General features: G+C 29.5%; 2 protein-coding genes across 2 annotated transcripts; one reads left to right on the top strand and one right to left on the bottom strand.

The window, feature by feature from the left end:
• Window positions 1-87: 87 nt before the first annotated feature.
• On the top strand, window positions 88-1230 carry Mrps6 (mitochondrial ribosomal protein S6). The gene is made up of 4 exons (XM_083050793.1): window positions 88-274; window positions 430-569; window positions 729-890; window positions 979-1230. The coding sequence occupies exons 1-4, from the start codon at window positions 230-232 to the stop codon at window positions 1079-1081; spliced, it is 450 nt and encodes a 149-aa protein (XP_082906919.1). The 5' UTR covers window positions 88-229; the 3' UTR covers window positions 1082-1230.
• A 992-nt stretch (window positions 1231-2222) lies between these two features.
• On the bottom strand, window positions 2223-16078 carry Chd64 (transgelin calponin-3). Its single transcript, XM_083050791.1, has 4 exons — window positions 15835-16078; window positions 3128-3264; window positions 2810-3014; window positions 2223-2551 (listed from the first exon to the last, which is right to left on the bottom strand). The coding sequence occupies exons 1-4, from the start codon at window positions 15886-15888 to the stop codon at window positions 2381-2383; spliced, it is 567 nt and encodes a 188-aa protein (XP_082906917.1). The 5' UTR covers window positions 15889-16078; the 3' UTR covers window positions 2223-2380.
• Between the last annotated feature and the right edge of the window lie 731 nt (window positions 16079-16809).

Here is a 16809-nt window from a genome sequence, read left to right as displayed (position 1 = left end):
TAATCTAGATCTAGATAGAAATGAAGGATTTTGATTGGTTGATTTCCTTGCAAAAGTCTGTGCTCGTTTGTACATCTATATAATGTAGATTTTCAATGACTATTTTATTCTCAATCAATATTGATGTTTATAGTTTTCTTCAATAAAGAGGATATATATAGTGTGCGGTTATATTATTATTAATATTTTTATAATTATTTGAAACTTGTACTTGTGCGAAGTGACAAACATGCCAACATATGAAATGCCGTTGCTGTTGCGTACCATGAAAAAGGTACTTGTGTTTTATGATGTATGCTAGGTTACGCTTTCTATAAAACACGCTAATTACATCTATAATATAATTTATTATCTTTCACACGAATAACATCTTTCTATATAACTTTTCCATTAGAAAATTATTATGAATTTGACGCATATATTTTGTAGCCGGAACTGGTAGCAACTTTAAAAAGAGCAACCACGACGATATTTAATACCGGTGGCTTTATCAGAAAAATTGAGAATTGGGGAGTAAAACCGCTTCCATGCAAGACCAGTGTTCATGGACATGTTCATAGAGAAGCAAAGTAAGATTATACTTATATCATTAATCAGAGTTGTGACTAAGGCATAGTCGTAATAGCTTTGTATTTAAATTACGATATATCAGATGCAATTGATTATTTTCTTATTATTATATGTTTAATTAGAACAAATATGTATATGTATTTTTTTTATATTTTCAGTCATTTTCTTATACATTTTGATGTACCACCAAAAGAAATAGAGAAAATTTCTGACGAATACAACAGAGATATTGATATCATTAGAGTAAAAATATTTAAGCAAAATACACGATATAAGCAAAACTGTACGTTCCATGAAGAAATGTTACCACCACCATACAGGTATTTATACTTGTTTTTTTTTATAATTTATAATGTAACTTGTATGTGTATACATACATATCTCAATTATTCTATTTTATCTATATAGACCTAGTGTTCAGAAATTGATGGAAATAGCAAAGAAGCGGCATAATAATAAATACGAATTTAAATATAATAGTGGATTGGACTATTATCCTTTTAATAAATAATTAGATTTCGTCTTATGGTACATATTATTATTTGTTTCAAAATCAAATAGTTGAATATATGTAACATTTTATTCAGAAAGAGAATTGGTTGATTTATTAGGATAGAACAAAAATAAAAATGCAACATACAATAGTGTTTCATCATAAGTAACATTTAATGTAAAAATCACTTATTGATGCATTCTTTATTATATCTCATATCAGTATATTATGAAAAATTATTATTTCTTTTAACCATCAATATATATTTGTACAAAATATATACTTAATATATAATCATTCATCATTATATAATAATTATAATAATTATTTTTATCTCACGTGCAACATGAATTTGTAAAATAATTTGGTTAGATTGTGAAAAGTGTTCAATCGCAATGACAACACGGCTAGCCAAGTCTGTGGCTTCTCTCGTTGTACAATATACTTTGTAATATTTAACAAATGTTATAATTGTCCAAACTAATGCTACTTACACATATCTTTGTTCTTTTATAATGTAGAAGAATGTTTATGTATTTTCTATCCTGAGAGCTAGACAATCGCGTTGTAATCATGAAATACAATAACTTACACATCAGTAGCATACGTATTATACACAGGTTTCACTTTAAATTGTCTTATAATCAGGAAACGGGATATAAAGCACTACATATACTACTTCTCTCTCTCTCAGAGTACTCACTTTACTATACGTATATGACAACTATATGACATCATATATCGATTCTGAATCATTAACGCGATGCAATCGAAATAAAAGTAATATAAGATAAAGAAATTAAATAATTCATATTGATACAAAACCAAAATATAGTTTACTTAACTTTTGGATGGATTCTTAAATTTTTATCAAGAATCTAAAATTTATAAAAATTTAAATAGTAGAAAAATAAATTTAATATATATAAACTCACATTGTGAGTATTGTTGAAAAACAGCTTAAGAAAAAAAAAAAAAAGATATCGATGATATTAAAAATATCATAAAAAATAAATATTATAAAGTCTCAAAAATCCCACTTGTGCATCCAGGAGTTAAGTTATTTTTCTTTTTCTCAAATTATACGATTTTATCATTTTTACTTGAAAAATCTTATATCTTCTATAGCTTCTCCCCTGTTATGCGTACAGAGAATATCTTATGCACCATTTAATATATTTTATTTTGAACTTCGATGAACATGTATTATGCGATTTGCTATGTCTAAAGAAATATTTGCGTGTTGTGGGAACACAGTCAAGACAGGGTAAGAAATAGAGTGATTTTGCTTTTCAGCGAAAATACGAAAGTAATGATTTACATATGTCTGGTGTTTCCGAAATTGATGCCACTTTGATTTGCACCTTTATTGCTACCATATTGTAGACTTATCACGCCCTGTCCGGCTCTGAGTTGTTCCTCCGTGAAATTTCGTACATTCTTATCCGCTTCTTTAGGACCAATACTTGGTTTGCCGTAATTACCCGCCTGTAAAAATACATTCTATAGAACATCCACATTTTTTTACAACATTATTGTAAACTAAATAATATTCTTCTGGCATATATTAACAGCATATACTGATTTAATTAAAATTTAATTCGCGAAAAAATTTTTGTTTTTACATGTTTATAATTCAGAAATAATTGATATTTTAATAATTTTATAAAAAAAGAGCAGCTACATAGATTGGTAAAGGAATATGCATAAAATTTTCAGTCGATATATTTATTCTATGAACCGTACCTTTCTTCCAAGAGATTGTAGGCAAATAACAACGGAATTTAAATTCTGTCTTTCCCAAAGATCTACGGTCTGGAAGGTCTCCTGTGCTGGGACACCTAATGCTTTCGCAGTCTCTAGAAAAGCATTTATATTTTCCATGCACTTGAAAGCTAGCGATGTCCTGTTAATTTTCTTCACCGACCCCTCCTTTATGTCATTCACCAAGCTAGCGAGAAACAGAGAATAAATGCAATTAATACAAATGTTTTTGGTTCGCCGATGATCTTTATGTCGATCGGCTTTTTTCGTTAATTTTTGGATTTTTTTTCAAGTATGTACACGCAAAGTAGGACGCCGTTCTTCAAGGTTTCGTAAAAGTTGTCCATATCCCCGTTGGTGTTTATATTTTCGCCGGTAATCGTTTTGATCCATTCCAGACATTCCTGCGCCAGTTCCTCGCTGTACTTGCTATTGATCTGTAAATATAAGTAAATTAACATGTTATCCTCTTAAAAGTGATCTGAAACTGCTATTATATTTTCAAGTTCTCGGCCGCAGGGCACAATGTTGGCTTTGATATTATGTGAAGGTGAAGGGCCGCTTATTAATTATGTGATGTTCTAGTATGTACTAAGTAATGCATCCTGTAGGGCCGCAACCATGAGTATAGCCAGAGTCACTGACCTATAACTCGTTACAATAAGTCAGCTTATTTCTTTCAGTAAAAATATAATGCGCATATCTTCTTGTGTGAATATAAATGCTATCTCATTTTAGGGAACTGTGCACTTTTTCATGTTTATACGTCTGCTATTTTTAATATTAAATGTATAATAATTTCTAATAGATCAGATTGCCACAGATTTTCTATCATTAAATTATCATATCTGATGGGAATCAAGTTAGTTTGTACAAAAGAAATCAACAAATATGCATTTCTATTAGGACGAACGATTTCTATCTGCCTATAGGCGTGATTGCCTAAAAAGGAAAGGTTTCCAAGCATGGACCGTTTGGCATTCATCTTCCTGTAGTATGCATATTCCGTTAGATATACGGTGCCTTGAATCGTGATGCACTTCGAGAAAGCCAGCTATGTAAAGGATGTCCTACCACATTCCTTTTATTAAGCTCTAAGTTGATTTTGAATTGCTCAAAAAAAATTTTGTCTTATCTTATTTTGTTCAAAATCTCTTCATATCTTAATTATTTATATAATCTGATTATCTTTCATCTTAAAATTCTACAGAAAAATCGATTAACGATTAAATAAAAGATATAATTATTTATTTATCTGCATCTCTCCTTTTCTCTGAAAAATTTAATTTTTTTAAATCTTCGAGATCAATCATTTATAAAGTATAGCATATATTAGTAACTTCGGAAAATTTAAGATGAGGTCGATATTGAATTAATTGTACTGTGCAAATATGTAGAAGTGCCTTATACAGTAGGACACATTATGGGGTTGGGCACATTTTTTACATATGCGTTTAATTATAATAATATAATATATATGTGTGTGTGTGCATGTATGTGTATCGTGCGTCTGGTATTCGCATGAGTGTTTTTATAGCGGATGTAGTTTCAAATTTTCGGTGCGTCACTGTAAAGCGATTCGATGCCAGCGCGAAACTATTTCTGCGGCGTGTTTCCTCTGAAAACATTGTCGTCCATAAAGAGCATAAATGAACGCGTGTGTAATGCACAGATGTATTGCATATACATCTGTATCCTTACCTACCAAGGAAATGCATTTTGAGCGTTTCCCTAACAGAGATAATCACGCGAATTAGAATTGTAATAACATATCAATTCTTCACTTAAACATTTCTATTTTATTTTGCAAAAAATAATTAGTTATATGACCAAACGTCCGTATTCTATTTTCGTAATTTTTATTTAAAATTATTTTGTACTTTCCTTCTCTACAACAAAAATTTGTACGGTGTTTGTACGTATATTTTTTTTATTTGTTCTTTTTACACAGCCTTTTTACATACTTTTTAGTCATTAATAGACTCTATAGCAATATATTGAATATTTTACAGATTACGAAGTTTGCAAATGAAACAATGCCGTAACATAAATCTTGTATAAGATATTCTCATGTTCGTGTATTTATTTTCGCTGATGATGAAACATCATTTTGTGATTGTCAAAATTAAAAATTACTTTAGATTTGATTTAATTATTCGAAACTTATTACATATATATGTATATTAAGTCATTTTTCAATTTCAATTTTACTGATAGTTCAGATCGGAAGCAAATAAGGATTACTATATAATGTTGAATATATATTGCCATCGCATGTCAACAAGTTGCGCAATACATATATCTTTGGTTTAATGAAAATTCCTTTAGAAGAATTTAAATCTATTCTAATAAATTTTAATATATAAGATGAAAAAGTAACTTCCAGTGCTAATAGACACAAAATTGATTACTTATTGAATAAAATTAAAATTTTGTAATATATAATTTTATTTCTCTAAATTGAATATATTTATTGTTAGTTATATTTAACAAATATAAATTTTAATTGTATTCTTCATTTAATTATTAATTAACTGAGAAAATTTTCACTTGAATTTTTTGTAAATATTTTACAATATAAAGTCAGTATGTCAAATATCTTTATCAGACTAGTATTAATTTCAAAGATTACGGAAATTGAAAAGCTTCGCTTGATATAATTTTAAGACTAAATTCATAAAAAATGTTATATATGATTTGATTAATATCTGAGCTCGATCATTTCGGTAAGGTACCAGGAGCCTTAAAGAGCAGTATATGCGATACCGTGGCCACTGTCGTTAACAATATAGAACGCGATTGCTTCTATATTTAGATATTAAGTAAGCGCACGATAATTTAATTAATGTGAAAAGAGTGACAAGTTTTAGCATAGGCGCGAAAGGCGCGTGATACTTTGGACCGCTTTTTCGTACATGAAGCACAGTGCGAAATAACGTGATGTAAATTTCGAAGACATCACCTAACTTTACGTAATTAAATATTTCATCAACGTCGAAAATATTTTATGGCATATTTTTGTCTCTTTTAAGACGATATTATGAAGTAAATTAATAAGATATATATATATGTATATATATATAAAATTATAATTTAATATTTTAAACATATCTTTGATTAAAAAAACAAGTTATTTTAAAATTAGATAGTTTTTGTATTATTAAAAAAATTGTTCTAACATTAGTAATATTGTTAGTAAAAGATCTAAAGATATTATAATGTATGAGCCAATATAGAGAAATAGAATTTGACTTGTAATTTCACGTATTAACAATTCTTTCTATATGTATGATATCACCGGATAACTGTCTATATCTTATCAATATCAAGGTTAAAGCTGGTAAGAATAATCAGTATTATAAATATATTGTATATCAGAGAGTGAGTCGAAGCACAGGCAGTATTCATCCAAACATAAAAAGGAAAATGCATTAAAATTTTTGAAGTAATTTACCAGTAATAGTATTTTATACTATTAATTCAAATTCAGTGTAATTCAAATTTTGTTTTTTTTTTTAAATCTATGAGTACTGATTAATTTTTTCACTTATAATATATATTAGGCTTTTAAATAACTATATTTTAAAAGAAGACTACATTCGTGGCTGCATACCAACATAAAAAGATTTTAATAAAAAGATAAATAAAGAGAAATTTAATAAAATATAAAGCTTTAAATAAAAAGATCCGAATAGAATTTTAAATGTAAATATTAACAAGAAGTTTCTAAATACCGAACGGTCCAATTTACGAGGAAACTTTTACCTTTAGAAGGTTTTATGCAAATAATTTGATTCAACAATACGATCAACTACATTTTTTTCGTATCGAATTCCAAGAGGCGAGAAAGTTTATCCGTAATCCTTATATAGAAACGGATGGCTAAAAGAGAGAAGCGAAAGGAAAGAGGTGTGATACGAAGATATTTCTTTGGTATATTATATGATATTGAACCTCGAAGCCTTTCGAACAAATCCTTAAAATATGAAGGGGTGCGGAGAGCTTTGTGTTAGAAATTATGTGAGGATCACATTCTTCGTGTAAATCGTATAACACTCGCCACGAAGTTTATATGCATTCCGAAGCTGTAGAAAAAATCTTGTGTGTATTTAATCACATAAAAAAATTCATTATTAACACTGAAAGAAATAAATTCACCAACTTTTGAATTCGCGGTCAGTGATACTCAAAAAAGTCGGCCTTTGAAAAAGCCTTTACGGATTTATATAATTAATTTCATCAAAAGTTTGTAAAAATTGCATCACAGCTAGATGACACAGCAGGCATTAACAGTTAGTGAGATTTATAGAAGGATTTATCAAGATTACATCAAGATACAATTATTTTTGTGCGAAACGGGAGCAAAATATTGGTTCTTTTACAACATAGTTATCACATTGTTTATTAAACGTGAGAGTACTCTTGTATGAATTGTGAGAATCCACGAATTGATAGATTTGATTTTTGTTTATTTCGCTTATCGATATTTTTATCTAACTTTACGCTCATGATATTATTGTGATATTATCAATCTTTTATCTTATCAAACCGTAAACAAGTAATCTAACTGCGTTAAGAATGCAAAGGACCAAGTTAAACAATTTTTGAGATTACAAAAGGGATTGTATTTAAAGAATTACGATGCGATTTTATCATGTGCTTTTATATAGAGATGACATTGATCATATGTAATATTCACACGTTCATGGTCGCAAGAATTAGGTCAGAGGGCTGCTGCTATCAATAAAGCGCAAGCCAGATTGAACGAATTGCTCGATTATGTTGTGATGAGCAGAGTTATTTTGCTTATTAACTAGGGTGATCATAATCTTGCCAGATGTTTAATGATTGAACGGCATGATATCGAAACATCTCTCGCGATCAATGCAAATACGCCAGTGTTATAAATTATAAATAATTATATAAATTAATGATAAAATTTATATATATTTTAATTTTTTACACATATAAATATATATTAATAATTGCGAAAGACTGAGAATAATATATATACCATTAAAAAATATAATGAATTGTTTATAAGCAATTATCCTGTGATCTATTTTTACATTTCCGAATGTGATAAAAATCGCGTTTTACTTTAGTTCTTCAAGGATGCGCGGATATACAAGACTTTACTTGATTGATTTGCATATTAGTATGGTGCACTTCTCGACGAGTAGAGGATCTCCTTTCTAAAGGAAGTTTGCAGTCGTGCTTAACGACTGCCCTTAAAAGGTGCACGCTCGTTATGAGAATTTAAACTTATCGTATACAACACGTATTACCGTCAAAATCGTTGACCTACTTTGTAAGACCGATCCATTACATAATCCCCTTATGCGACTTGCCCGATCATACGCGCGCGTTTCTCGAGAAGTTCTTAAACGCATATTGTGAGCGAAGGTTGTCCGGTTGCTCTTGACCGTATAAGGATCTCTAAACGAGAAGAGAGCGGTCAGCTTGAAAGAATATTGCATCTCTCCATGTATCAGAACAGATAAAAAGAATACATGTTATTATTAAAAGATACTACAAGTCTCTTATTTTAGAGATACAAATTAGATATTTCTAGATCTTTTTGTAATTTCTTGTTTCTTGTATCTCGACGTTCACCAAACATTAACATTTAATATTGGATACATTTAATATCCAAATAATTTATTCGTAATAATATTATCCTATAACACAGTCTGGCTCATTTGTATGATTCGTTAATAATAATTGAAGCAATATTATAATTTAGTGTCAAAGTTATGCGAACCGACTCGACTATTTAATCGTTGATGTGTAATCGACTCTCCCATATATGTGCGAATGTATGCATGTGTACATAAATTTCCATATTGACTATTTAAGAAGTTGAATACACATTAAAATCATGACGGTACATGGAATAACGTCATCTTTAAATTCACACAAGCCACGAACGTGATCTCGTCGAAGTTTTGTACGTTATAAGAAACTGCATTCACTTTGTGTATGAATAAGTAATAAAAAGAGCAAGAGTCATATAGAAGCGTAAAACAAGATAATATATAAGTGCATATACGTATATGCTTTATAATTTTAATTTTTAACAAATTCTCTCTCCTTCAAATAGGATATTCTTTCTCAAGAAAATAAATATATATTATATTAATATTCGCCAACTTTTTATAAACATAAAGTATACAAATAAAATTCGCGCTCCATTTCAAATGGTAGGTTTTTAGTGCATAAAGAACTCTGTTTCGACACTCGCAAGAGTCATGGGAACCCATAGTTGCTAATTGAGAAGAATGCAAGGTCAAGGGGTTCCCGTCGAGATCATATCGAGGTCTTCGAAACTCGGTCATCTTGTGCACTTAATAATTTATTCGCGATTCTATCATAGTCAACGATATTACATAGCTAAATTACTCGTGCAATCGTTAAACAGGTTTATGTCAAAGAAAAATGAATCTTTGAATGAATTGTTGAGAGTACATTAAAAATATTCTCATTAGCAATTTTTGCACTTAAAATTTAATACAAGTAATTATATAGAAAAATATCATAATATCGATTACGTTGTTTTTTCCTAGTGTTTTATCGCTGCAATTGATTTTCATCATCATCTCTATTAATATGTTTATAATCTATTTCTTCACTCCTCTCGTTTTTACATGATATGACTGCACGATACGATTTCTATTTTATTTTTTAATTCAGTTATCGATAAAAACTGTTTCTCTTTTAACAATTTTAATTTTATATTTAAATTTCATAGATTTGATTTATTTAATTTGAAATACTAATAAAATTTTTCAGGAAAATATATACAATATGTAAAATATGTTAATAATATTTGCGAATTATTTTTAAAATTTTTTATCATTACTTTAAATGTTTTTGTTTCATCAATTTTGTCAAGTTGTTAGTTAAAATTAACTATTAAATGCATTTCTTCTTAAAGGTTATATTTTATTTAAATAAAGGAAGTTATATATGAGGTAATCCAGTTAAAAGAAAAGTATTTTCTTAAGTAATAAAGTATATGTATGAAATATCGATAACTAAAATTGTCTATAAGTCTTATGTCATCTGACAGGATGACATAAGAGAGAAGCTATGTTGTGGAATGAGTCACAATGTGGAGAAAGTTTTCTGGTAGGACAAACTTCAGGATTTGCGTTACGTTTTCATAATATTCTGATACGATGAGTTAAATAATTAAATACTTCCTGCAACAACATCCTTTCGTAAGCACAGGATAAGTATAGAGATCCTTCTAGATAAGATTAGCAAGATAAATGATAATGAAATTCAAATCAAGTTGCAAGGAAGTGTTTATGCATAAATAATAAGTACTTTAAGGTGTTAAAAGTTTTATATTAAATTCATGAGATGATAATATGAAAGTAAATCTGTTTATCTAGATTCTCTCTCTCTCTCTCTATATCGTGTAAGTTAAAGTTTGCAATCACAATATGAAACGCGAATTATAATATTTCTTTATTATATTGAATAATATTGGAAGGAAGAGGAAAGATTAAAGAAATAAGTAAAATGAAAATGAATATTATTCTATTTGCCGATTCTGACGCATGTAATGCATTTCCGGAACGCGATAACTTTTATCAGCTGTATAGCTCACGTAAATGATATGTCGAATGCGATTATGACGTTTCGCTAATTTTTTTATGGTAGACTAGATCGGTTTTACGTTTCGAATATAAACTCTACTTACTATGTTAACGCGCTAGAATATATATATATATATATATTCTATTTATATATATTCTATACATATATGTATATAAAATTGATATTCCGTTATATGTATACATACATATAATATTTTATTACTCTTTTGTCACTTAAAAAACTATATATACAGTTATAATTGTATTATAACATTTCTAAATTGAGGCCTTTAATACTTGTTAGTTTACTATTCGAAAATTAAATTTTAAAAATACAAATTGATATTTTATCATAATTTAATTCATGCGTGACTTGATTTTGCTTTCTTATTACTTTAATAAAATTTCAATTTTTAACTAATTATAATCATGATGTAGTATTACAAGCTTAAAATCAAAAGATGAAATTGTATATCAAATGATTTATCTGCTATTCGCACAGAGACGCGTAAGAATAATAAGGTGCGCGCGCAAAGAATCCTTATTCTTCATTATTCGCTCCTAGAACGGAAACCACTTTATTTTACTTCCGGTCGTTAATACAGATATCCTCTTCGGGGATGAAGCATCTCTATTTTTAGAATACGGTTATAATACTACACATTCATCGTATGGCATGGTATTCGTAGAAAAGACTGTACTGTTAGTAAGTTACTGCGAAATCATAAAAAAAAAATTCTAAGGAAGATTACTATTACAACAAAATAACAGGAGAGAATTACACATATATAGAAAAGATAAGAGAATTACATAATATATATATCTACTTAGAAAATAAAGAAAAATTATTTATCTATTGTTATAAATACTGATAACATAAAGAGAATAAAAAAAAATATGAAATGCTTCAAGATATTAGAAAAGATCAATCTTATATATTATCTATAGAGATGTGTATTTTTGTCACTATTTAATATATTTAATATTACTGCTTATAATATCAGTGCTGAAATTTACTTCATCCGATCATCGTAATAATTAGCTGTTATATTCAAAGAGCTCTGACAGAGATTGTAATATGCCATGTGATAATTTTTACCTTCGTGTCAATAAATGGAAATTAAATTGATCCCTTTCCCAGAGAGAAAAAAAAATAGGTTTGCTCGAGATCGTAATGTCTATGATATTATCTCACCTGGTGTCAGTAGCTGATAATCATATGTATTTATTCTTCCGTTGGCTTGTATAAACAGACAGGCACATTGAACTCTAGTAATTATGGGAGATGGTCATGGCTCACAGGTTTTAATTTATAGCACCGATAGCAGTAATTACGTCTTTAATGCTACCTCGGAATCATAGCGTGTCGTTGCTATCTTAAAATGTCATATATTTACGGACGCTCGTAGCTATCATGAATTTTAATTAACGTTTGCACCTCGTTCTGTGCACAATAACCTTTTTCACTTTTCTAATTATCAGACAATAATAACTATTAATGACATTTTATTATTAAAATTTAAAATAGCTTCTTTATATATATTACATTAAAAGCGAAGGATACATTATTTTAATCTAAATTGTTATTGGCAATAACAGTTTAGATTTAAATAATGTAGCCTTCGCTTTTAATGTAATATATATATAAAAAAGCTTTAAAATTGTTTACCACTGAATACTGGTATTACTGCTGGAATAGATTAATTTTTTATAACATTAATTATATTACAATAATATTATTAATGATTTTTTTCTTAGCAAAATTTTAATAATAGATCATAATATAAGTATTTTTTAAATGTTAAATTTTTTTCAGTGATAGAATTTTGATTAAACTCTAATGATAAAAAAATATGACTAGTTTCTAATTTGATATTAAATTTTTTCACGAGGCTCTTGTACTGGCAATTCACAATATGCAACGTCACATTTATCTTAATGCATACGCGTCACTACGTTCTGATTGTGAGACAAATGATTTCGTACCGGTGAAGTATAACGAGCTGGCTCGAACTGCATTCCGCGGACGATAAGCATATCTTAGCTCGTAATAAATGTGAGCTTCTTCACAAACTTATTGCGACGAATGTCTTTTAATATTGCGATTCGTAAAATATGTATTTTCGTCTTAACAATTTTCTTAATCTCTTATTAAAATGCAAAATAATTTTTTATAATTGTAACTGTACTCTTTAATTTACAAAAAATTATTATTCTTTATTCTTCTGTTATAATATAAAAATATATATTTGCGTAAAATTGTGTGATGGTATTATTGAACAAATCAAAGAATGCAAACTTTAATTTTATCGTAATTTTTCAGTATATCTGTGTAACGTAATATATAATTTATTTATAATTTTATCACAAAATTTTTAAATATGTCTAGAACGAGATCTTATAATAGTAAAAAAATAAAGAAAAATAGCGATAAATTTACATTTATAAAATTCATAATGGGACTTAGGAAATCGTAGAGTATATATGGAGGAAGGAAAAAAACGATAAAAATGATTCACTGTCCATATATGCGGTAACATTCAGTATATTTCCATTCTTGGAACATTGATTATGAAGTGCCACTAAAGTTTCTACTCCTCTCGAGAAATATGATGTTATATGTTTTTAAGCATAGTACTTGAAGTACTCAATGTGTTACGTGCTAACCCGCACTGAAGAAATAACTGATAAAGAAATTTCTCTATATACAAAAGATATATTCTTCCTTATTATCCATTAAATCAATTCTCGAATAAATTGGAAAAACTATGAAATTAACAATGTAAAAATAACGTACGAATTTTTTCTACAATGAGGAATAAGAGACAACCAAACGAGTATTGATCACACTGTTTGGAGAAATATCGACTCTCGTTGTAAGATAGTATAATTTCGAGTGTGGCCACATGAGAGAGAAATATTGAGGAGGGTATTATAGAGGAGAGAGGGTTGTAGCACGAACAGTCGAAGAAGTGTACCATGGCCACCAGGTTTCGCGAGGGACGCTCCCTTCTTCGGCAATGTGTGGATCTCATTTTAATTCCCCTCGAAAGAGACGACCGCCTAGCAGCTGTTGCTGCTTACGGAACGAAATGCAACACTGAATTCCATAGAATATCTGAGGTGAGGAAAAGGAATCAATGTCGCGAAATGACGAACGCATCTTTTGTGAGTACGCGTAAAAATTTAACTTTTTAATTACATCTTCGAAATGATGGAATTTATAATTTTTACTTATGAGAGTGATTGTCTTTGTAAAATGTGTATATAGAACGTTGTCAAATGTTCGATTTTTATTGAAGTTTGGAATCGATTTTTTCTTAATATAGAAATTTTGATTATTCTCGATGTTGATTATCTCCACATAAGATTTTGGTTTAGACCACCATCCGAAATTGCATCCGATTGTTTATCGTCATTATTTACATCGAATGCATAATTCAAAAGATATTTAATTATTAAATGATTTACGTCAATAATTTTTGCATTCTAAAGACTGCAGAAAATAATTAATAATTTCTATTTATTCCTTCTGTTTAGCAAATTAAAATAATAATCTTTTCGTGAAACTGATTGCATATTCTGAATATTCCGCGCGTCTGAAATATTCTTATTAAAAAAAAAAAATGAATACATTTTTTTATGACAAGTGTCTATTTTTTTATTCTACGATAATAAATATAAAAAAAAAACAAAAACAAAATATTTTTAACTCTTTTATCAAATCTCGCAAAAATTTATGAAAGATATCTCTTATCGTTTATCATAATCGGTCAAATTAATTTATGACTGTGTAATAAAGTTTCGAAATCGTATCATGTCGTTTTATACATAATCAATTAATTTTTTAAAGTTTCTTAAGAAGGGCGTTTTATTATCAGTTTTATATTTCCAAAAATTTTAGGTCATATGCACATACTTGAATAAATTCGCGATTAAGGTATTTACATGGGTTTGTGTTACAAAGTGACTTACGACTGGCGGGAATCGTTTCGTCTCACAATCAGAATTGTGAAAGCAGGCGAATGTATAGCACACATTTAAACACAGCGAGATAAACGACACGCTTGTATGGAACTTTAATGCAAAGATTCGCCAAGCTGAATAATGTATTGTGAATTTTTGTTAATCGTTGCGCGTATTTTTTTCGATATAAAAAGATATTCCTTGCAAAATTATAATGCACTTCAAAATTGTTATACGATTGCGATTGTGATTGAAATCGTCGGATTATACACTAACTAGTAAAAGAAGAATTTTTTAAATTGCATTAAATATGAAAAAAAAATTGTTTAAACTGAAATAATTTATATCTTCATGCTTTTATTCTGTTATTTATATGGGTTTCTCTTGGTGCTCTCACCAAGTTTATCTACACGATAGAGATAAGGTAAACACGAGCTACGTGAAGATATGAGTAGCGAAAGCCTACCTCATTATTTACTGTGTGTGCTACATTATTTTGGTATGCGAACTTCGTATTTTCTTTTTTTTTTTTATATTTGACAAAAAAATTATGATCATGTCAGTGCAGTTCAAAATAGAATTGTATTGCAAAGTAAAGCGAAATGCTAAAGGAAAATGAATAAGATATAGACGAGATCTAATATTTAAGTAAAAAAATCAAATATATTCAAATGTTTGATTCTATTTCTATATAAAAAATGTAGACATTTACTTGTTAAAATTTTAACAATATTGTTTGCCATAATATTCTGAAACTAGATAGAATAATTATTGCTATTCTATCTATTAATAATCATAGAATAAAAATTATTTCAATTTAAAATATTAATATATTTAACGTTAACTTATTATATTAGTGACAATCTATTTCTTGACAGTATTTTTCATATATATTTTTTTGACAACTTTGATTATCCATTCGCTTTTAAATCAATCTGAACTCTCATCCCAGCTCAGAGTACAAAATATATAGATAAAAGAATCAATGCAATAAAGTCAGTATCAATACTTTGATTGTTTATTTAATTAAATTATATATTATTTAATGTTTTATTTAATTGAAATATTATTTTATTTAATTATTCATTTAATGATGTATCTATTAAAAATGTATTTACTTATCACTTCTAAAGATTTTATAATCATAATTAGAGCTTTATTGAAAGATATTTCAATGGCACATTTGTGTTTTCATCAGTCTTGTCACCCCAGCTGGGTGATACCACAGCCCTATAAACGCGCATTCACGGATTCAACGAACGGGGCTGCGCGTCTGCGCCCTGCGGAAATGCACCCTCAGTAGGTCGAGTCCACGTACCCGGACATTAAGGTGGGGAGGAGGGTAGCTGTTGACTAGGTCAGGGTGGCAAGAATGCCAACGATCGTGCGTACTAGAGAAGCGGGTCGACGAATCCTTTTCGCGCGGGTCCTCACCTTTCTCTGCGCCTCGGCGGCAAATCCGGACTTGGCAGCTCTGTTACAGGCCATCTTCTCTTGCTCCTTAAAGAGGATCGAGGAATGGACGAGAACGTTTTGTCACTTGTTAGAGGGTAGAGGCGAGAATTCGCGGGGTTCAATCGGAGAGAGGACGCGAACACGACACTCTCACACCTCGACGGCCGCGGCTCGACTGAAGGGAACCGGCGACGAGACGACGCGACAACCGAACCCGACAATACGCTCCGGAGTTTCTTCGACGCACCCATTGGCCGCCCGCGCCGAGTATTGAGCTTTCGTGTCTGGCGGCGTGTTTGCGACACGTGACCTCCGTTCTCCAGGCTGCTCCGGAGATGACGTCAGACGATAGACAGATTCCTGGAGGCGAAGAGGTAAGAGGGTCTTTTTCTCTCTCGCGCGATATTTCCATTAAATTGACGTGCGTCGCCGGCGAATATATATCCATTTATTGTAGATGCATTTCTTTTTTTAACTCGTCTGCCTCCTTGTTTCTTTATTTTTGCAAAACGTGAATGTATATTCTCGTTTTAGAGCTTTACAGATATAGAAAGCATCAAAAAATGCAATTAAAATCAATGGATGTTTAAACTGAAATGAGATCTTGTGGTATCACATACCAGGATCGAGATGTTTAGACTTCGATATGCAGTGTATTTTTATTGATTTTTTATTTAATTCTGTGAGATATAAAATTAAATATCTTTTTTTCTTCAATTGCATAAACTTATAATTGTAAAATATAATTATAGAGAGAAAATAAACAATTTTTAAAGATTTCAAATAAATATTTTATGTAATAAAGGAGACAATATTTTTCAATGCAGCGTAAAACTTTGGCTATATAATAGTGCATCTATAAGGGATATTTGGATCATTTTTCATTTGTCATTCCTTCTTTAACTAATTGTAAGCTAGAGATGATGTCAGGCTTAGATTTCTGAGAACTAGCCT

Source organism: Prenolepis imparis, unplaced genomic scaffold, assembly GCF_030444845.1.
Source record: "Prenolepis imparis isolate NDT839.2.m4 unplaced genomic scaffold, iyPreImpa1.0 SCAF_11, whole genome shotgun sequence".
In the NCBI taxonomy this organism is placed as follows: Eukaryota; Metazoa; Arthropoda; class Insecta; order Hymenoptera; family Formicidae; genus Prenolepis; species Prenolepis imparis.
This window is presented reverse-complemented; position numbering and strand designations above follow the sequence as displayed.